The 22,962-nt window shown below is 38.0% G+C and overlaps 1 protein-coding gene across 5 annotated transcripts in view; it reads left to right on the forward strand.

Moving 5' to 3' along the window:
- Nucleotides 1-22,962, forward strand: part of TTC39B (tetratricopeptide repeat domain 39B) — a 156,056-nt gene that overhangs the window by 103,231 nt on the left and 29,863 nt on the right. For 4 of the 5 annotated variants that reach the window (XM_002689579.7, XM_015472440.3, XM_059889399.1 and 1 more), the window contains 9 exons: nt 2,756-2,823; nt 5,963-6,027; nt 14,467-14,572; nt 16,053-16,118; nt 18,085-18,193; nt 18,737-18,804; nt 18,895-18,954; nt 20,872-21,033; nt 22,466-22,557. In XM_002689579.7, coding sequence (XP_002689625.3) covers nt 2,756-2,823; nt 5,963-6,027; nt 14,467-14,572; nt 16,053-16,118; nt 18,085-18,193; nt 18,737-18,804; nt 18,895-18,954; nt 20,872-21,033; nt 22,466-22,557 — 796 coding nt within the window. The remainder of the gene's footprint in view (nt 1-2,755; nt 2,824-5,962; nt 6,028-14,466; nt 14,573-16,052; nt 16,119-18,084; nt 18,194-18,736; nt 18,805-18,894; nt 18,955-20,871; nt 21,034-22,465; nt 22,558-22,962) is intronic. The other variant, XM_059889400.1, reaches the window with a different exon arrangement.

The following is a 22,962-nucleotide window of genomic DNA, read 5'->3' on the forward strand; positions in this document are numbered from 1 at the left end:
TTATGCTTCTCTTTGATTTGTCCATCTTTAGCTTAACTCTGATCCATCTACCCCTCTGCTCAGATCTCTGCAAGGTCTCACCATTGATGCCAGAATGTTGGCTCCCTGTCCACCAACGCCAAATAGAAATACAGAGACAGAATTCGGAGGAAAAAAAATAAAGAGGAGCTTTATTCTTAGCCAGTCAAAGGGGAAACACGGTAGGCTAGTGCCTTAAGAACCGTACCCCATTTCCTCAGAAATAAGGAGAGGTTTTATATCCTAAGGAAAGTCTTGCATTTTTTTTTTTTTTTTTGCAAAATTTCAAAATGGCCACAGATGGCATCAGGTAACTCAGTAACTGGAGTTGGTCTTTTCAGAAGTTATAAGCCTGTGACCTCCTTTCTGAAAGGAAGAATGCTACAGGGGTGTGTGCGGGGGAAGAATGCCAGGTGCAGAGTAGAATTCATAATACATATGGAGTCAGAGAGTAATTAGCTTTATTTAGCTTTGTAAAAGGACCAGTCTGGCCACAAGTGTTTGTTAGTAGTAGCATCTAGACAGTAACCAAAACTGCTTAACTCATTCGGGCCTGTTTATGTTTTTCCCCAGCCTGTTCATTGTTTCCTTGTTTTCCTTGTTTATCAGAAAAGTCTCGTTTTTATTTAAGAAAGGTCTCATTTCTGTTTTTGCTGCAATACCATTGCCTGCTGAATGAAGCCCAGACGCGGATATTCAACGTCATCCATCATTTAGCCCCGACTTCCTTTCCGAGGTCATCCATCATTTAGCCCGACTTCCTTTCCAAGGTCATCCATCATTTAGCCCCGACTTCCTTTCCAGGTTCACAGCCCACGCCTCCCTGTGCGCACCCTGTACTTCAGCCGGAGGCGCGCCATTGGCCAAGCCACGCAGGGCTCTGCGCTCCGCCTCTCTGCCGAGCTGGTTCTCGCCCAGCGGCAGCTTCACCACCTCAACACATGCCCCAAGCCAGCCATCTGGGTTACTAAGCAGGCTTCCAAAGGGAATAGTTACCGAAAGTTCCTACTTTGTTACAAGTTTCCCTGGGAAAGGATGTTCAAATGACTCTGTAAAAGTTACCTGTTTTTCTCCCACTGAACCCACTGAGAAAATCCAGGGGGCACCCTTTAAAGTGAGGCGTTCTGAAGGATGGAGACCCTGGCTGTTAATGCTGCCAGAACGTGCGCTGTCCGCAGCTCCTCGAATTTGGCCTGTTGTGGGTTTGGCTCCCTCTCACACGTGCTGTTGGAAGATCTTCATTGCGTTGTTGCTTCTTTGTCAATCAGCCTTTGGAACATGAGCATGGCAGGAAGGTGAACCAGTTTGTGAGAACAAAGTGTGTGTGTGTGTGTGTGTGTGTGTGTGTGTTGAGGGGAGGTGTCCTGTGTGTTTAAGTGAAAGAAAGAAGGCACTAGGTCTTATCCAGTTAGATCCAACACCATTTCATCAACATGGAAATACCCCGTTTTTCAGTTACTTGCATCACTTAAAAATGTGCTACTTTTTGAAGTTTTGTCAAAAAGCATGACATGGGCCAAGGGGAGTAATCTTAGTGGAAGTAGCTGATGCATATTGAGGGCTTACTCTGCACAGTGATTACAGGCAGCACTTGAATTCTTTAGCTTTGAAATAGAGATGTCATTAGCTGGACTTGAAGAATGAGGAGCCCAGCAGAGGGAGGAAGGGTAGCTTGCTTAAGGTTCTGTAACTAGTATGTGGCAGGGCCTTTGCTAAAATCCAGGCTGTTAATTACCTCAACCCCAAAGCTCATTTACTTAAATAACACACTAGTTTGTATCCTATGGATAAAACAGTAAATTGCTGATTTTGTTTATACAAAAAAAAAAAAAAAAAGCAAAGATTCCTCCCTCCCCAGTCTCTACAGGTATCATGAACTATTTAGGAAGATAGGCCACACGTCTGTGTGTCCAGGGGATATAGACATAGTTTTATGTAGCCTTCTTGTGAGTGCCTTGTTCCTGCGCTAGATACCTCAGTGATCCAAGTAGCCTCCAACTGAGACTTCTGTGGTGGCCCAGTGGTTAAGACTCCATGCTTCCAGTGCAGCGGGTGTGGGTACGATCCTTGGTCGGCAAACTAAGACCCTACGTGTAGCGCAGCTGAAAACAGACACACGTACCCACATGCACACACGCACAAAGCAAATACCCGCAAACTGTGCTAGTGCTAACTTTTTTACATCAAGTCTTCCCTGAATGAGGACTCATGAGTTGGACATGCAAGCTGGTTCTTTTTCCTAGAATCCTCAGGAATTACTGCTTTCTCTTCAAGTTGGTAGTGTGCCTAACCATTGTCGTGACCATCATGCCTTCATAATATTTTTGATGTTAGAATTAGTATATTCAGGTTAATTTTTCAATCCATCCCAGTGGTAGACTTGAAGTTTCCCATTAAGTTAAAAAAAACGAGTGGTTTTCTTTTTTCCCAAAAAGTGCTTTTCCATTTTGGTTTCCTCCTGTGAGCTGAGTTTGGATCTCTGACACCAAGGGCCTGACTCTTGGCAGTTATATGTGAATCGAGCCAAAGATGACTTCCCCAAAGCATTTCACACATTCTGGAAAAATCTTGCTGAGGCCTTGAGAGCTGAGGTCATCATTCCACTTCTATGCAATCACGAAGCAACCTAGGTTTTTATGTCTCCTCTGGGCTGATTTATCTGTCTTTTCTAAATATCTCAGAGCAATTACTGTGGGTGTGGGATTTTCCTTAATACACTTTTATTTGTTTTTAATAGAGGAAATGCATGCTGAAATCTGTTACGCCGAGTGCCTCCTACAGAAAGCAGCCCTCACGTTTGTGCAGGTAACGAACATTTGGCTTAGCATCAGTGTCACCCGGGGAGCCTGCTAAGTATGACAAAGAAAAAGATGCGGCTCATTCTGTGTCTTCAGTTCTTTCCACTTAGAGTTATAATGAAAGCTGTTTGTTATTGCTCGTAAACTTTGGCTGAAAGAAGACTCTGGGGGATCTTTTTTTCCTACTCAAATGCACCTAAAAGACGCTGTTTTGAAATTCAGTCTGTTGGGAACCACTGCCTTTTAAAGAAGCTGTTTTGCACCTACCACACCTAATCTCAGGATGCTTCTCTGTGTGAGAATTGTGAGGTTACGCCTCTGCGAGCTTGCTAATGGTGGAGGGCTGCACACAGGGGTGACTGGCTTCAGCATCTTTGGCTGTTCCCTTCTTGCGCCAGATGCTTCAGCAAAGCTCAGTTATGCATGTAGACCTCAGATTTTATTTCCCTGCTATTTGTATTCTCATCCCCTTTTATTTCTTCTTTTGGAAGAGCAGTTGAAAGAAGTCACTAAACAAAACAATGACTGTTTTTCTCAGGGGCATTTAAATTTCACCTCTAGGATTTCTTATCACCAGTAACTGGCCTGTCATTGTAGCTTCCAGTTCTTCTAAAGAAAAATACGAATTTTAACAGGTGGCCACACAGGTGGCAGTGATGGATACAGTGGGGTAGAAGTGGGGTGGAGATGGTAAGGGGGCAGAAATTCAACTGTAAGATGGAGAAAGTCTTCCTTGATTTCAATGCTTTACATCGAACTGAGAGTGTTTTTCTCTTTTCTGGAGGTTGACTGACGTGATAGGTTGGAGTCTGGTTAAGGAAAATTAAATCAATCTGGTCTATGACCCTGTTTCCTAAAACTCTACATATTATCATGCCTGAAGCAGTCTCACTGCCTTAGTATACATAAGGCTAGTCACAGAGGCCCTCAGTTTTTTTTGTGTGTGTTTTTTTAATGCGTTTTTCAAATGGGAATTTGACAGTAAAATCTTTGATTCAAAGGGTTTTTAAAAAAATGTTTAGGGGCTTGTAACTCAACATCTGGGGATAGCCACGGCTCTTCCCTCTTCTTCATGCCTCCATATCCAGTCAGGCTCATGATTGTGCTGTTTTACCTTTTGAAGGTTAATCAGCCCTAGCTCTTCTTCTTTATTCTGACCATAATTGTTCTAGTGAGGGGCTCATCAGCGCCTCCCCAGACTTCATGGCAACCTGGGGACCCTTGGTCTGTAGTTTCCCTTCCCTCCAGCTCACTCTCCATTGTGCAATTGTACACCCACTCCAAGGGGAGCATCTCGCCTGCTCATGTCTCGGCTTCAGCGTTTAGTAGCCCTCATTGACGATGGCAGTGGTTCTGTGTCAGAATATCACAAATGGGGAAGGCTTTTTAAAACTCAACTGGCATCTCTCCCAGTTCCCTACTCCCTTCTTACGGACATCCTCGCCTGCTGGTGGCGTACTTGAGTGGGAAAGTACAAGTAGCTTTCTTACTCCTCGGTCATTCCCTTCTTTGAAATAGATTTCTGTAGCAGTGCTGTGTTATATAAGCACAGATGCCCAAGCCAAGCACACCGTGATCTTTAATGCTTCCTTGCCTTTCCCCTGAAAGGTTTTTTTCTTTTTGCTTGCAAAGTTCGTATCTGCCTTCTTTTCCTTCATCTGGTTATTTCCTAATCTTTTTTTTTTTTTTTTTAACGCTGCAAGCACTGATGCTTCCAGGAAGGTTTTTGGACCTCTTCACATCCCAGGCCTCCTTCGTGCTGTTGTGGCAACCTGTGCATGTCTCCGTCCGTGTGTGCATGTCTCCATCCCTTAGCATATTGTGTTTGCTTTTGTCTCGTTTTGCAATTAGGTGCCTGCTGTAAAATAGGCATTCCGCAAATGTTTGGGGAGTCATTAAACATTCTTATTTGAAGCAGATTTTATTCCAATTTAAGAAATTCTTTCCTGGACACTATTGGAACTTGTGTGACTGTAAGCTACCTTCAAATCAGAAAATGGGCATTTAAATTGCATAGTGAATTTTATATTTATTGATTCTTTTAATCATTTAAGTATTAAGTATTTAAGTGATGAAATTAACAAACTAAAGTCAGTTTTTCTCTGGCTTCGGAAGGATGCTCAAGTGCACAGGAAATAAATACCAGAGCATGTTTCTGTTATTAATGGGTTAGAAAAGCATTCTCCATTAGCACCATCTATTAGAGTAGCATTTTTAAAGCAGTTATTTTATATACTTTATTAAGAGACTCTTAGAATCCTAGAATGCTCACCCTAAAAAGGTCACTCATTTAGACCAATTGCCTCAGTTGCATGGTTGATGACCATCAGGCAAGGAGAACAAACAAAATTCCCAAGCAAAATTTCATGCTAGTGATAACAAATTTAGAATCCAGATCAGTTATTTTTGGTCTGGAAATGTATACAAATGAAATTCACAATTCTAAATAGATGGCCTGCTAAAGTACCCCCTAATGAAGAACCATAATCCTGTTACTTGGAGTATGACAGCCAGGAAAATCCTTGGAGCAGCCATTTTGAACTCCATTGAACCTAAAAGAAAATTGCTCAGTAGTTGATGTTTATCAAAGTAGGTTTGGACTAACTCTGCTGCTGCTAAGTTGCTTCAGTCGTGTCCGACTCTGTGCGACCCCATAGACCGCAGCCCACCAGGCTCCCCCATCCCTGGGATTCTCCAGGCAAGAACACTGGGGTGGGTTGCCATTTCCTTCTCCAGTGCATGAAAGTGAAAAGTGAAAGTGAAGTCACTGAGTTGTGTCCAACTCTCAGAGACCCCAGGGACTGCAGCCTACCAGGCTCCTCCATCCATGGGATTTTCCAGGCAAGAGTACTGGAGTGGGGTGCCATTGGACTAACTCTATGGCCCCTAATTGGTGAGGATTACTTTCTTTGTTACATCCTTAAAGTTCCGCAAGGATTTACAAATTGTTTCCTTTTTTTGTCCTCTAAGTTGGAAGAAAGATGACAAAAAAGGCATTTCATATGTAAAGCAAGAAGAATATTTTAATTTAAAATCATGTCCTCAAAAGATACAGTGTTTTGTTCTAATCATGCAGCTACACAGCTGTGGGACAGTCTAAGAATCATTTGCTAAATGATCTAATTATGTAATTGAATTGTTTTCAGGATGAAAATATGATCAACTTCATCAAAGGTGGACTCAAAATTAGAACAAGTTACCAAATATATAAGTAAGTTAAAAATTAAGATTGATGAAAAATCTTATGACAAGGTTTGTACCTTTATGACCACCTTCTTGTGGTTTTTAAATAATTCTTGTATTATATACCACTGTGTACTTTAAAGTTTTTTAATAAGTGTGACTAGATTTTTAAAATTTAGTGTTGGTAAAAATGCACTTGAATTTTGACTGCGTGTGTGTTCAATGCTAAAGGACAACAGAATAGACAACAGAATAAATGGAGTTTTAGGAGAAAAATAGCTGGAAAGTACTTACATAATTTCTGATTAGATAATCTTAGTTTCTCTCTCCTAAAAACCATTTGTAAATTTAAAATGGTAGGTATAGATAGGTATGTCTTTGGTTCAGACTCTGAAACAACACTGTCCCTTTGCATTTCTGCAGTGATGCAGATGTCAGCTAGAGGGGACCGTAGTGTCCTTCACGTATCTTCGGGGTCCTTACTCGTGTTTATCTGGTTGTCCTATCTTTTACTCACAGTGTTAAAAATCTTCAGCTTTGATTCTGGAGTCATCCATTCCTCCCTTTAGTTCTGCCACTCTTTGCTTGTATTTAGAACCTTTGTTATTGGACTTATATATTTTTAAATTGTTTTATCTCCTAATAAAGTAACCTTTTTTGATCATTATAAAATGTTCCTATGTAACTCCTTATAATATTCCTTGTCTTGAAATCTGTTTTGTCTGATATTAATAAAGCTATTCATGCTTTTTTGTAATTAGTGTTTGCGTGGCATATATTCTTTTGCTTTAAATCTAGCTTTGTTTTTATATTTAAATTATATTTTTTTGGTAAATACGTTTAATTGGGTCTTACTTTTTTATTCAGTACAACAGTTAATATGTTTGCACTTGTGACTGCCATTTTGCTTTTTTTTTCTTTGCCTTGTTTGTCCCCCCTCCTTATTTTTCTGCCTTCTTTTGCTTTAATTAAATATATATATATATATATATATATATATATATTCCAGTAGAATCCCTCTATTATTTTCTTAGCTATAGCCCTTTTAATTTTTCGTAAGTGTTTGCTATAATGATTATCATAGCCTTCTTAATTTACCATAGTCAAGTTAGAGTTAATATTGTACTATTGCACATAAAATAGAAGAAACTTACAAAAGTGTAGTTTTACTTACCACCTTTTGTCTTTTATACTATTCTTATGGTAGTACATTTATGTGTATTATAAACCCCATAATGTGGTGTCTAACCTTTGCTTTAACAGTTTTATGTCATAGTCCCCACTGTTAATCCAATATTTGCCATTTTTTATGTTCTTCATTCATTCCTGTCTATTTCAGAATGAAGCATTTCTTTTAGAATTTCTTATAGTTCATATCCACTTTCAACGACTCTATTTTATTTATCTGAAAATGTCTTTCTCTTTTGCCGTCATTTTTGAAGGCTGTTTTTGCTCAGTAGAGTATTTTTGAGTTACAAGATTTTCCTTTTTTCTTTTCTTCTTTCACTCCTTAAAAACTATCAGTTGTTGTATTGGGTTGGCCAAAAGGTCATTTGGTTTTTTCTGTATGAGTTTCTTACGGAGAAAGCTGAGTTAACTTTTTGGCCAACCCAATATGATGGTCTCTATTGTTTCTGATCACAAGTCAGCTGTTATTTTTTGTTATTATTCCCCTGTCTGTGATGTGTCATTTCTTCTGGGTGCTTTGAAGGCTCATATCTTTGACTGATGTGCTTAGGTGTGGCCTCGGGGAACCATGTAACTATTATTTCTTCAAATATCTTTTCTCTGCTACGGTCTCACTCTTCTTCTGAGACTCCCATTACATGTCAGCCTGATTTTGTTCACTAGGTCGCTGAAAATTCTTTTTTTTCAGATTAGATATTATCTCAATATTTGGGTTGTCTTGGGGCCAATATCTACTGCCTGCTTTTTCTCTTGACTGTATGTCATGTTTTTCTGTTTTCAATTCAGTAAATTTTTGATTGTATACTGGATAGTGATTCATTGCAAAGACTTTAGGTTCTGTTACCTTTCTCAGAAGAATGCTGACTTTTGTTCTGGGAAGCATTTAACTTGACTAGACTTAGAGTCTATACTCTTAATCTCTGCTAGTGGGCAACATCTGAGATCATGATTCCATTATTTCTTTTCTCTTGTTTCTGCCTTTCTTTGGAGCTTCACCAGTTCTCACATAGTTCATGAGTCAACAAAGAATTTGAGTTGAGTTTTAACACTGATTTTGGCATTTCCATCCTATGTGGTTCATCCCTATCTGAAAATTTCCCCAGTACCGTACAGCCGTTCTGGCAGATTTGAACTCTGTACTCTTTTTTTTAAGCCAATAAGACTATACCTTTCTGTGTAAGTTGTAGGCACCCCATGCTGAGTGTACTGGGGAGTACTTTCAAGTGACTAGTCATATAAACATAAAGTCTCTTTAAAAGTTGTTCCCTTCTTTCAAAGTTTAACTCTTCTCTAGCTTCCCACTGCTTTTTTTTTTTTTTTTTGGCATCTGGTCCTATCACTTCATGGCAAATAGATGTGGAAATAGTGGCAGACTTTATTTTTTTGGGCTCCAAAATCACTGCAGATAGTGATTGCAGCCATGAAATTAAAAGATGCTTACTCCTTGGAAGGAAAGTTATGACCTAGATAGCATATTCAAAAGCAGAGACATTACTTTGCTAACAAAGGTCCGTCTAGTCAAGGCTATGGTTTTTCCAGTAGAATGTGAGAGTTGGACTGTGAAGAAAGCTGAGCGTCAAAGAATTGATGCTTTTGAACTGTGGTGTTGGAGAAGACTCTTGAGAGTCCCTTGGACTGCAAGGAGATCCAACCAGTCCATTCTGAAGGAGATCAGTCCTGGGATTTCTTTGGAAGGAATGATGCTACAGCTGAAACTCCAGTACTTTGGCCACCTCATGCGAAGAGTTGACTCATTGGGAAAGACTCTGATGCTGGGAGGGATTGGGGGCAGGAGGAGAAGGGGACGACAGAGGATGAGATGGCTGGATGGCATCACCGACTCGATGGATGTGAGTTTGAGTGAACTCCGGGAGTTGGTGATAGACAGGGAGGCCTGGCGTGCTGCAGTTCATGGGGTCGCAGAGAGTTGGACACGACTGAGTGAGTGAACTGAATTGAACTGAGTGTCTGCAAATATATTTTAAACATGTGTTTTGCATTTTGTTAAGAATTTATAATTGTTATCTGTGGGAGGGTTAATTTAATTTAAGGCACTCTACCAGTACTAGAAATAGAACCAAGATTTAGTATTTTAAGAGATGCTTTTACCTGAAATGATTTCATAAAATTATATTCCATTTGAAATCCTGGAGGAAGCAGGCGAACTTTGGGAACCTGATATATTGTTTTTAGTTTTCCTTTTGAAATATATTTTAGAAGATACAAAAGAATGTTAAAGAGTTGCTTGCTATTTCAGTTATCAAAACTTAAAATCTGAAGGAATTAAAATATTCTTGTAATGGCTCAGAAAGTATGTATCAGTGGAATCGAACATAAGACTTTGAAACTCTGTGTGTGTTCATGCACTTCTGTGTACACACACACAGATTTATCTGGGAATTCAAAGCTTACTAAAAAACCTATATATGCATAAGTCTCTTTAAAAACAGTGGGGAAAGATGGGTCTGATTTGTTAGTTTAATAAATGGTTTTGGGAAAATTGACTCTTCATTTTGGAGAAAAGACTATATAAAGGATACATTATATAGATTTAGTATTAAAATATTTTTAGAAGGATATAGGCAAAAACATAGGAAAGTCTTTTTACAGTCCTAAAGCACAAGGCCTTTAAACTTTGTTTTTAAAAAATTTTTAATAAAATTTTTGTTTTATTTAAAAATTTTTTACTTGGAAATAATTTCTGAATTTTTATATAGTCTTCTAATATACAAGTATTATTAGCATCTTATAGAACCACAGTGTAATTATTAAAATCAGGAAACTAACATTGATGCAGTATTATTAACTACTTTATTGACTTGACTCAAGTTTTTCTAACTGTCCCACCAGTGTCCTTATTCTGGTTCAGGATCCACTCCAGGATCCTGAATGTTGCATTCAGGTGTTACATCTCCTTAGTCTGTTTTAATCTGAAAGAGCCCCTCAGTCTCTGTCTTCAAGACCTTGACATTTTTGAAGAATACTTGGCCGTAATTTTTTAGGCCGTCTCTCAAGGTGGACTTATCTAATGTTGCTTCATGATTAAGTTCAGATCACATCTATGGTAACGATACTGCAGAAGCAATGTTGTGTCTTTCTCATTGCTTCATACCAGTAGGTGTTTTTGTTCAGTTGCTTAGTTGTGTCTGACTCTTTGCAACCCCATGGACTTCAGCACCCCAGGTTTCTCTGTCTATCTGGTTTTTCACTATCTCCCGGAGTTTGCTCAAACTCATGTCCATTGAGTTGGTGATGCCATCCAACCGTCTCATCCTCTGTCGCCCTTTTCTCCCCCTGCCTTCAGTATTTCCCAGCATCAGGGTCTTTTCCAGTGGGTCAGTTCTTTGCATCAGGTGGCCAAAGTCTTGGAGCTTCAGGATCAGTCCTTCCAGTGAATATTCAGGGTTGATTTCCTTTAGGATTGACTGGTTTGATCTCCTTGCAGTCCAAGGGACTCTCAAGAGTCTTCTCCAGCACCACAACAAAGTCTTTCCCAACACATTCTAAAGCATCAATTCTTTGGCGTTCAGCCTTCTTTACGGTCCAGCTCTCACATCCATACATGAGTACTGGAAAAACCTGACATCAATTTCAGAAGTCTTTTAAAGTGTGACATAAAAGATTGACTTGACCAAATAAACATTTAAATTTTCATCATGGCAAAAATACCCCATAATAAAAATTATAAATGGAAATATGATATGAAAGACTCAGGGCAAATGACAGTATGAGAAACTCATAACTTGGTGGGAGTCTAAACTGACAGAGTTTTTATGGAGGATGTGCTGGCAGTATATATCAAAATCAAGAATATGTATCGTTTTTGGTCTCAGGAGTTCTTTTTCTAAGAAATTATCCTAAGAACAGTTAGGATGCTATAACTGTAGTTCTAGTACTTGATATAGGAAAAGTATTTGATGAATGTGTAAGAACTCTCTTAGCAACATTATTTATAATATGGAAAATTTTGAAACAACTTGAAAATTTAAGAATAGGAATTTGGTTAACTAAATCATTCCATGGAATGGAATAATACATTTTGTTATAGAATAAGATAACTTTCATGCATTTTCATGGAAAATTGTCAGTATAACCCATAAAATAGTATGTAGTATGTGATACCATTTGTGATTTTTTAATTAAAAATATATTTTACTGACTGAAACTGATCAGTATATTCTTTAAAAAATTAAATTATAAGTTAAAACAGAAGTTTTAGTCTTTAAAGATAAATGCATATAAAACTTGATCTTACAGCAAGCTTTGGTTTGTATAAGTTGATGAGACTTAAAATCATGTAATTAAAGTTAGAATCATGTAATTTTTTATTTTTAATTTTTTAATTTTTTTGACTATGGCACATGGGATCTTAGTTCTCTGATCAGGCATGTCCCCTGCAGTGGAAGTACAGAGTCTTAACCACTGGACCACCAGGGAAGTCCCCATTTGTGTGTTTTAAAGATTCCATTCTTAGTAAAGCATAAAAACAGCTAAAAATTATGTACCCGACTGTTAACAGTGACCTCCTCTCTGTGGGATTGTTGTGTAGGGACACTTAGGCTGTCTCCATATTATCTGAACATTTTTGTAATAATCATATATTTTCAGCAAATAGATCATTTACATATAAAAGAACTCTGAGTATCATATTTGTATCCTGCCATTCTGTTGATATTTTGACATTTGAGTTTTTTATGCAAGTATACAAGCATATATAATTATCATTTTATATAATGAAATTGTATGCCTTTTGTCATTTTGAAATTTCATTTTTCACTTAATGTCAGAAAATTTTAGGTTATTAAATATTTTTAATTCATCATGGCTTTTAATGGCTCAGTAGTGTTCCATTGTGTGGATGTGCCGCATGCGTGTGTATAAATGTATGCATGCATTCAGCTGTCTTCTTAACTAATTTCCTGTTGTTGCCTGCTTTAATTTGTTTATAAGTTTTCACTGTAGGTGGTAATACAATATCTTACCTTATAGGTCAAATTTTGTGTATCCATGCTATTTTCTTAGAATAACATTAGATTTATTGATTCAAAGATACCATTGTGTATAAGATTTCTGATATATATTGCAAAATTACTCTGAAGAATAATTGGGTTGGCAGACTTTTTCTTAAAATACCAGACAGTAAATGTTTAGGCTTGTGGGCCATAAGATCTCTGTCCCAACTACTCAACTCTGCAGCTGACTGCAGGGTGTAAGCAGCCATAGACTGTAAGTAAATGGGTGTGAGGACTTCCCTGGTGGTCCAGCGATTAAGACTCTGTTCTTCTACTGCAAGGGGCACAGGTTTGATCCCTGTGCGGGGAACTAGGATCCTGCATGTCGTGTCACACACACAAAAAAATTGAATTAAAAAAAATCACATTATTAAAAAATAGATGTGGTTATGTTCCAATATTTGCCAACCTCTTTACTATAAATGTCATTTTATCATAAATAAGTGAATGAGTCTATTTGTTCTTACCTTTGCCAGCCTTGGTTTTCCATTTAAAAAATTAAAATAATGTTCTTTGTCACAAAAAATATATATTTTAGAAAATAGGAAAATGTGGATGAGCAAATATTAAAATACACACACATATACCCCATGTACTTAACATCTAGTAATTATGATTGTTAATACCTTAATATATACTTTTTCAGAATATTTTCTACATGGATCTAGAGATATATATATATATTTAAAACCAAAATGAGATCACTCTTACATACAGTTTTGTAACTTGCTTTTGCAGTTAATGATCTTTTCTTTTTCATGTCAACAAATCTTCATTTCATATTCAATCCATCTTCACATATTCAATCCATCTTCATATTTTGCCAGTAGGTCCCAAATCTCATTTACTTCTGGAATGTCAACACCTTGGTCCAACCCAAGACTGTCTTGGGCATTCAGTGTTTATGTTCATTAAATATATCTTATTATACAAGAGTTTCTATATTCATGTCAGTTGTGGAAAAGCCCAATCCAGTTGTCCTGTAGTTGTATACACACAGCTTTGTCTGGTGGCTTCCTTGAGTTTTAGTTTAGCTTGCTGTCTCTTAGTCAGTTCTGACTGCCATAATAGAATATCATACACTGAGTGACTTAAGCAACAGAAACTTATTTCTTCACAGTTCTGAAGGTTGGAAGTCTAAGATCTGGGCACGAGCATATCAGGTTCTGGTGAGGGCTCTCTTCTTGGCTTGCAGACAGCCACCTCCTCACTCTTTCTTCACAGGGCAGAGAGAGAGATTCCACTTATAGTGACCTCATTTAATCTTAATTACCTCCTAAAATCTCTTATTTCCAAATATAGTCACACTTTAGGAGGGGGGCACAGTTAGAACTTCAACATATGGATTTGGGGGAAATATAATTCAGTTGATAGCATTTCTCTAGCTCGTTATATTTCCTATAAACTGGAAATTAGATATATAGGCTTACTAGATTCAACTTAGATGCATTTGGCTAGAATATATCATAAATGAAGTTGCATTCTTTATAATTGCATCACATCAGGTGATACGTAATATCTGGCTATTTCTTATTACTTTAAAAAACTGTATCTGTCAATTTGATAAACAATTTCTGGTTGTTGCCAATTTTTATATTATTGTTTTCATCTGCATTTCTCTGATGAATACAGATGAAATACTGTCTGCATTCAAGATATGAAGGGAAAGGGAGAAATGAATAGAAAGTAACTAAAGTGAAAAATCAGAACGATTGGCTTGGGTGAGGAGAGAAAATTAAGAAGAAAGTTGCAGGCAGTTGTGATGGACTTTACTTTCCTCCTTCATTCTTTCCTAGTTCCAAGTTCTTTATTTGGTCTATTTGAGGCCATAGTAATCACACTGAATTCAACTCTTTTTGTCAGTAGCACCTCAGTTACTCAGTGGAATGTAGGTTACTGAAGGGTGCACAGCAGCTGAGAGGCTGCGCATTCTTAGAAAATCTCCTCTAACACATTGCTGAGAGACTGGGAGCTCGCAGTCCTGAGGTTCTATGGCTCCTGAGTCATGCCTGCTGCTGTTTGAACCCTCTTTTGCTTTAAGAGCAGAAAGATTGATCCTGATAAACAATGTAGAAATGACTGTATCATTTTTCTTTAATGATGATTACCTGGTAGCATTAAGAGTAAACTGAGCGTAGCATCATCCACTTAAAAATTCTCCAGTGTTTTGGCTAATGACATCTATCTTATGGTACTTAAATGCAAAATTTGACGTGACATTAATTTTCAGTGTCATAGTAAACTTATAACTGTTTTCATTAATCCAGAGAATGTCTTTCAATCCTGCATGTAATTCAGAAGAACAAAGTTGAGCAGCAGTTCTTCTACGAGTTTGAAGGGGGTGTCAAGCTTGGAATAGGGGCGTTTAATTTGGTAAGTAATCAGAAGGTAACCAGAATCTTTTATAAAAGAACCTTAGGTTTTCAGTGCCTCTTCTATTGCGTTTGAACCTCACCCTGAACCTCTGCCTGGGTTTGTTTGACAAGTGGCTAGAGTGGGATCCACTTTAGTCTGTCGTGACCCAGTGGAGGCTCTGGCCAGAATATGCTATAAAGTTCTGCACATGCTCAGAATAGTTTCGGATTGTATAATAAGGGCAGCATACAGCCCTCTGAATGGACAAGTAACTTTTTTTTTTTTTCGTAAGAAGGAGCTTGAAATTCAGTTCCATTCCCACATCAGAAATACTGTTGCTATAGCAATGGTGGGTTTGGAATTGAAACTGGGTTAGGGAATAATAGAGCTTGAAGGATAGTAATAATGCTCTGGGATAGTTGAAGAGTTTGAATAAATATCCATCCAATTGCAATATTATTTAGAGATTTTGATGTTTTATTAAGGTTTGACTGGAATTGGTATATACAACCAGGGTCACTTTGTTTATGAACCCATTGGTTGATGACAGAGGTGGCTGAAGAGACAGCTGTCGGCTGTCCACGGAATGGATCACCCTACCCATTTGATTATTAAAATCTTCCTCTGCTAAGGACAGCCTTTGGTGAACATTCATATGGGACACAAATAATGTTCATTTTTTTTTTCCCATTCAAAGAGATATATCCATATACTTCTTACCCAGAGCTCCTTGGCATCAATTTTCCCATCATGTTCTTTGTTCTCTCTCTCTGTCTCTTTATTTTGGCTGTACCACACAGCTTGTGGGCTCTTAATTCCCTGACCAGGGATTGAGCCTGGGCCCTTGGCAGTGAAAGCGTGGAGTCCTAACCACTGTCCCACCAGGGAATTGCCTCCCATTATGTACTTGCCAAATCTCTGACCATCCAATCAAACCACTGGCTTATGAAATCGGTATATAATTGCATGTATGGGCATTTCTTCTCCAAGCAAAGTAAACAACCAGGTCTCTGCTTGAAGTTTTGTCCTGAGAGAACTTCCCTTCATCCTACTCAGATGTCCCAGGGAGCGGCTGCAGTGCTATAGTTGTCCGCTTCTGGGTTTTGCCTGCATATCACGAAGAATATAATAACTTTTGCTTCCTAGAAAAGGTTGCTAAAATAAATTTTGTTTGGAGGTGGGCACCAGGGGTTACCTTCTCAACACTTTTATCACTCCACATCAAAGGAACAAGTATTCTTTAGAGCATCCTGAAAAGGCCAGAATCTTTGTTCTGTTTTTAATTTTTTAGGCTAACTAAATGAAATTGTCACGAGTAATGATTATAGGAGGTGCAGTATGTGGTGATTGAGACATACCTAGTAGTTTAAACTTGGTTCTAATTTTTCATGTTACTGAATCATTAAAATTTTAAGTTTTTAGAGTTTAGCATTTACCTATAGTTAGGTATACTAGCACATAGTACACTTGGGTTTTTTTTTTTTTTTTTTTCTTACAGATGCTGTCCCTTTTACCAGCACGGATTATCAGACTACTAGAATTTATAGGATTTTCTGGAAATAGGGTACAAACTTAATTTTTTCTTAATTTTGACAAAGAGGATTAAAAAATGTTTATTGAGTATGAAGGAAGTATAGCATGTCCTCATAATTAGCATGAAAATTATTGGCAGTTTCTTTGCAGAACAATAAACTGACTTTGGGTCTCAATCATATTTTGGTGGAGTTAGGGGATGGTTTTTCTATTGAAAGTTAAAATTTTTTATCTCAATGTTATCTAAATTCTGGGATTAAAAATTCATGTTTGACTAATGTTGATGCTTGCTGGATCTTTAATACAAATGTGAGGTTAAAATATGCTTCCTTAACATTTTTGCAACCCCCGCTAAACCAAGAAATTAGGCTAGATTTCCATGTCTACCATTTTATAGTTTGTGTAGGTCAAGCATGGTTGCAGTATTTTGGGTTTTCTTGTGTTTTTACAAGTTTTACTATAGAACTAAACAAGGAAGTTTGTTTTCCATCAGTTTCTTTAAAAAAAAAAAGTATCTATTTTTAATTGGAGGATAATTTCTTTACAGTGTTGTGTTGGTTTCTACCATACACTGAATGGTTTCTACCATACTATGAATCGGCCGTGGTATACATGTGTCCCCTCCCTCTGAAACCTCCCTCCCACCTCCCACCCCATCCCACCCCAAGGTTGTCACAGAGCCCTGCTTTGAGTTCCCTGAGTCAAACAGCAAATTCCCACTGGCTGTCTGTTTTACATATGGTGGTGTATATTGCATGAGTTTTGTTTGTTGTATTTGTGTGTGGTTGTTTGTGTAGTATATAGTAGTTACCAATCATAACGTTCAACATGCTATTACCAGAGTTCCCTTATTGCAGAAATTGGCCCTTTTAGTCAAGAGAGCAGGTTTCAAGAATTGTTTGAAAACAAGTACAAAACACTGTAAATTCCCCATCTACTTTTATCCCACTGTCTGGATTCTTCATAAACTATATTTATCGTCTACTTATGGTCTTCATAAGCTGTAATGTATTTATGGTCTATCCAGTAAGACTCTGTGTTTCATGGTTACCCTTCCCCTTGACCATTCATCTTCCACTTTATTTCCTTAATGGCTCCAAATTGCCCCTTGAACAAAATCCAAAGCATAGCATGGATTCAAGGGCTCTGTCATCTGATTCTAGCCCAAGTTTCTAGTCTTCTTACCCGTCCTGTCTGCTTCCCAGTGTTTCTGTTAAACTGGGCAGTTGGTTGTTTTCCAAATAGACCTTGTGCTTTTCTGTTTCTGTGCTTTTGCTGGTGTCTGTTTTAGATGTCCTTCCCAACTGGCACCTCCCAAATCAGGTCTCTTAAGAGCCTCTTAATCCATTAGGTTTGAGATTAGTGTCACCTATTCCACACAGCTTTCCCTTATTCCCTCCCAACAAGGCTCAAACATTCCGAACTTTCAGAATCACTTACTTAACTTTCTTAAGGCCCTCACCATGGTCCAATAAATGTGTTCAAACACTGTCTGACCTGTTTGATGCAAAGATCCTTGAAGAAACAGAACCATAAATATTCATACCCACCGTAGCATTTTATACTTAGATCCTCATGCTTAAATAAATTAATATTTATATAAGAGAAATAACAGCATTTTCTATGAAATGAACCCTACCTTTTTTTTTTACCCTAAGATCACATGATGTGAGAATACGTGAGATTGTCTTATGCCGATTTAAAATGTAAAATTTGTTTCTAGTTGTTGTTGTTCATTGTTGTTCAGTTGCTAAGTCATTCTGACTCTTTGCAACCCCATGGACTGAAGCACACCAGGCTCCTCTGTCCTCCACCATCTCCCAGAGTTGCTCAAGTTCATGTCCATTAAGTTGGTGGTGCTATCTAGTCATTATTGCTGTTCTAAGCTCTTGAAAAATAAACCCCACCTTCATGGAGGGTGGGGATATATGAGCTAGCATTTTAAAGTCTCTGAATATGATGCTCTTTTCATTCTAAAATGCATCTAATTCCCACAGGAGTTGGGCATCCTGCAGTTACGGGAAGGTGCCTTAGGAAGAAGCATCAGGTCTCCACTATGCTGCTTAACTATACTAGCTTTCCATACTTACATCTCCCTGATACTTGGTAAGGACTGCATTACATTTTACATCATTGAAAGTTGATTATCTTTCATCTGAGTAAGTAAAAATTTAGGAAAATCAGTAAGAGATAGGAGTCTATATTTACTTTTTTTTCAGGAAGATGGAAAATAGTGACTTTGTCATAGTGACATTTAGCAGAAGGGGTGGAGGGTTTCTTTCACTAAATTTTTTTTTAATCTGTTCTTGGCTAAAAAAAATTCTAATAAGACTTGCGTAAGGTGATCTATTTTTAGCATATTACATTTCTTTTTTAGCAGAAAGTTAAATTTTTTGTTAAAAATAGTTCATATTGGTATTCAAGTCAGAAATTTCAATTAGGAATTGAAGGCAACCACATCTGCTCTTACGAATTTGCCCTAAAGCTTTCTTAAACTAAAGTCATAGATGAGACTTGTCTTCAAGTGAATAGTTTTCATGGTTTCCATGAATAGGTCTTTGCTATATATTTTAATGAAATTTGGGGAAATAGTTACAAATGTCGACTGTGTTTCATGAAGACTGAGGCTTTTCCTGTTAAATTTTCTAGGTACGGGAGAAGTGAATGTTGTGGAAGCAGAGAGTCTCCTTGAACCCTACCTCCAGCAGTTTCCAAATGTATGCTTAGAATTTCAAATGTCTGTTTTCAGCCACAATCGTTCTGCCAGGGCTGCGTACTGAACAGTCTGTCTCTCCCTTCCTCTGCAGGGCTCCCTTGTGTTGTTCTATCACGGCCGGATAGAGCTGCTCAAAGGGAATGTGGAAGAGGTAACTTATTTGAGGGGGTCTTTTTGGGGGCCTGTCTGTTTAGTGGAGTTGTGTAGCAAACTCATTCCGCACGAGCGAATCCAGCTGTATGCTCTAGACAAAAACAGAGGGGAAATATGTAATTAAAAAGCCAAACTTTAATTTTGTGGGTGCATTCTACTATGTGTAGTAGATTATAGAATATAATGTGTATGTACTATGTATAGTAGAATATACTCTACATTTATGTATGAAGTATTTGAGGCAATTCAGGGTTGGATATAAAAATACAGATGGGCAATTTAAGGGACTTTCAGAAAACTGTGGCTACTATCCATCTTGGTATTACATATTGACTTTGGAATCTAGACCTTCCATAAAAGTAACTTCATTGTACTACATGTGTGCTCCCCATCAAAGGAATTAATTCACTAAATCCCTTGAAGAAAAAGAGAGAAGAGACTTTCATATAAATATACTCACAAACAATTTTCTTCTACACAATGGGGACAAACATATTTATTTTTCCTTGATTTGATTTTTCTCTACTTACAATACATCTTGGATTTCTTTCCAGGTCAGTATATCTAAACCTTCCTCATTCTTTTTGATGGCTGGGTTTCATTCCATGGGATGGATAAACTGTACTTATTAAAGTGGTCCACTGTTGATAGACTTTTGGCTATTATACACAGTGCTGTTGTAAACATTATTATTGTACATCTCCGTGCAAAGGTATATTTATATAAGACAGAGTCTGACAGGATTTCTAGGTCAAAGATATTTGCATTTTAATAAATTCAGACAGATTGCCCTTCTTACTTAAAGCTAGTCCATTTAAACTCCTATAAAGATGTGACTGTTGGAGAAGGCAATGGCACCCCACTCCAGTACTCTTGCCTGGAAAATCCCATGGATGGAGGAGCCTGGTAGGCTGCAGTCCATGGGGTCGCTAAGAGTCGGGCACGACTGAGCGACTTCACTTTGACTTTTCACTTTCATGCATTGGAGAAGGCAATGGCAACCCACTCCAGTGTTCTTGCCTGGAGAATCCCAGGGACAAGGGAGCCTGATGGCCTGCGGTCTATGGGGTCGCACAGAGTCGGACACGACTGAAGCAAGTTAGCAGCAGCAGCAGCAGCAGCAGCAGCAGCAAAGATGTGACTGTAGCCCACCAGCCTCCTCTGTCTGTGGGATTTCCCAGACAAGAGCACTGGAATGAGTTACCATTTCCTTCTCCAGGGGAATCTTCCCAACCCAGGGACTGAACCTGCATCTCCTGCTTGTCAGCAGATTCTTCACCACTGAGCCACCTGGGAAGACCAAAGATATGAGAATACTTGTTTCCAATGCTCTTTGCCAACTCTGGTCATTATTTATCTTTTATTTTTCCAGTATGATGGCTGGAAAATGATAATCTAACTTTTAATTTATATTTTCCAATAAAAAAGCCTTCATTTGTCACTCATATATCTTTTTCTCTGATTTCCTATTTATATCTTTAACGAGTTTCCCATTGATTTGTCTTTTTTAGTAAAATTGTTGTATGATAAGTGTTAATTCTTTGTCGGTTATGTATATAGCAATATCTTCTCCCAGTCTGTCCATTGCCTTAAACTTGGTTTAAGGTATATCTTACCCTCTGGAAGTTCTAAATTTAAGTCTTTTCTTAAAGGACTTCTGTATTTTATGTCTTACTTAAGGAAGGAACTTTGCTACTCCCACATTATAAAGTTCCATGGCCCTCTCACAAAGTTAAATAAGGAGACAGAATTTAACTGCATTGTTGGCATGTAAGGAAAGGAGCGTGTCATATTGAGTGGTTTAATGAGTCATGATTTTGTTCTTTTTGTACAAAGTGTTTTATGTATTTTTCCATTAGGTTATTATCTCCTTGTCTAATATCTGGATGATCAGCTTTATGCAATTGACTTATAGGCACAAGAGATATTTCGAAAATGCATTTCAGTTCAAGAAGAATGGAAACAGTTTCACCATCTCTGTTACTGGGAGCTGATGTGGATTTTTGTATTTCAACAAAACTGGAGGGAGGCATATTACTATTCAGATCTGCTTTGCAAAGAGAGTAGATGGTCCAAGGTAAGTGTAATAAGTGTCATCTGTTTGCTAATAAGTGTATAGAATGATTTTCATTTAGGATTGTATGTTCAACAGTATGAGATCAACACTGTTTTCTCAACGTAGAGATCCATCAATGGAGGAAGTACACATTCAGTACCTGCTGTTTATAACTTCTGTCCTCAGCACTATATGCTTTAAAAGCCATCTAAGCAGCCCTTGTCAACAAAAAGGCTTTATTTCTGAAGATGAATTTCAGTTATATATAAAAATGATTAAATATCAAGTTTGGATAATTTTTCGTAGACTTTTTGATGTCCTGATAATAAAGCTTTTCATAATTATAAAAATTAATTCTTTATCCATTCATCTGTTGGTGGATACTTAGGTTGCTTTTGTATCTTAGCTTTTATAAATAATGTTGCTATGAGCATTGAGATGTATATATCTTTTTGTGGAATTGCTGGATCATGTGGTAGTTCTATTTTAATTTTCTGAAGAATCTTCATACTGTTTTCCATAATGGCTGTACCAATTTACATTGCCACCAACAATATACCACGTTCCCTTTTCTCTACATCCTTGCCAACATTTATTATTTGTTTCCTTTCTGATGATAGCCATTCTAACAGACGTGGCAAGATAGGCAAAGGAGATTGAGGGACACCGTAATAGACGTAAATAAGATAACAAGGTTGCAAAAACAAGGAATATAGCCAATATTTTATAACAACTTTAAATGTAGTATAATCTATAAAAATATTGAATCGCTATATTGTGCACTTGAAACTCATATAGTATTGTAAATCAATTAAACTTCAATTTTTAAAAGTTCTAAAAACCGTCTGATCCATTTGTGAGAAACTAGGAGGAATGAGATATTGATCTCTTTTTCATTTTGTCCACTTCCTCATCCATGAACATTAAAGTTGTATAATAGGAGAATGGCTAAAATTTGGTGGAAAGTGTTGATCTTATTTGGAATAGGTAGCAAGAGGCTTCATTTCCCTTTTTTGTCTTTGATACCTCCGATACTGTATCTGGAAGATTTGTAGTTCATTCTTTTTTAAAAATTGTTATTTATTTGTTCTTGGCTGCACTGGGTCTTCATTGCTGCATGTGGGCTTTCTGTAATTGTGAGTGGGGCTAATCTAGTTGCCGTGTGTGGGCTTCTCATTGCGGTGGCTCCTCTCGCTGCGGAGCATGGGCTCTAGGGCGTGGGGGCTTCAGTAGTCGTGGCTGTTGGGCTCAATAGTTGTGGTGCTCAGCCTTGGTTGCCCCGTGGCATATGGGATCTTCCCGGACCAGGGATCAAACCCATGTCCCCTGCACTGGCAGGTGAATTCTTAACCACTGGACCACCAGGGAAGTCCTGTGGGTCATTCTTGATTTACAAAGTGGAAATATCATGTACCTAGGGTGCTCTCTAACTACTGCTTTTCTTTTTCTCAAGGCAACATATGTGTTCTTAAAAGCTGCAATTTTGAGTATGCTTCCAGAAGAGGATGTGGTAGCAACGAAAGAGGATGTGGTAACTTTATTCAGGTAAGCTCATGATGAGTTCCAGATCTATATACCCAGCTCCCATTTACCACCTTCACTTAGGTATGTCGAAACATTCGAAACGCCCTAGTAAACCTATGTTCTTTCCTCTCCCAGTGATTGGAACTGCTAATAGGCAAAAACCCATAATACTTGTATCACCAACACTGCCCTGTCCCTCTGTTCCCCACTGAGAGGAGAGGTATAGATAAGAGCATAGGGGGAATAATAGTTGAGATGAGGTCTGAAGGAGCTGCAGAGGCAGGTGGAGAGTTGTGTTGATACAGTTTCAGACCAAAGGAACAGGATATGCCAGGACCCTGTTGTTGGAAGGAGCACTGCACATTAAAGGAACTAAAGCAAAGCTGATGTTGGCAGGACATAATGCTATATTTAGTATATAGGCCA

This window comes from Bos taurus, chromosome 8, assembly GCF_002263795.3.
Source record: "Bos taurus isolate L1 Dominette 01449 registration number 42190680 breed Hereford chromosome 8, ARS-UCD2.0, whole genome shotgun sequence".
Taxonomy (NCBI): Eukaryota; Metazoa; Chordata; class Mammalia; order Artiodactyla; family Bovidae; genus Bos; species Bos taurus.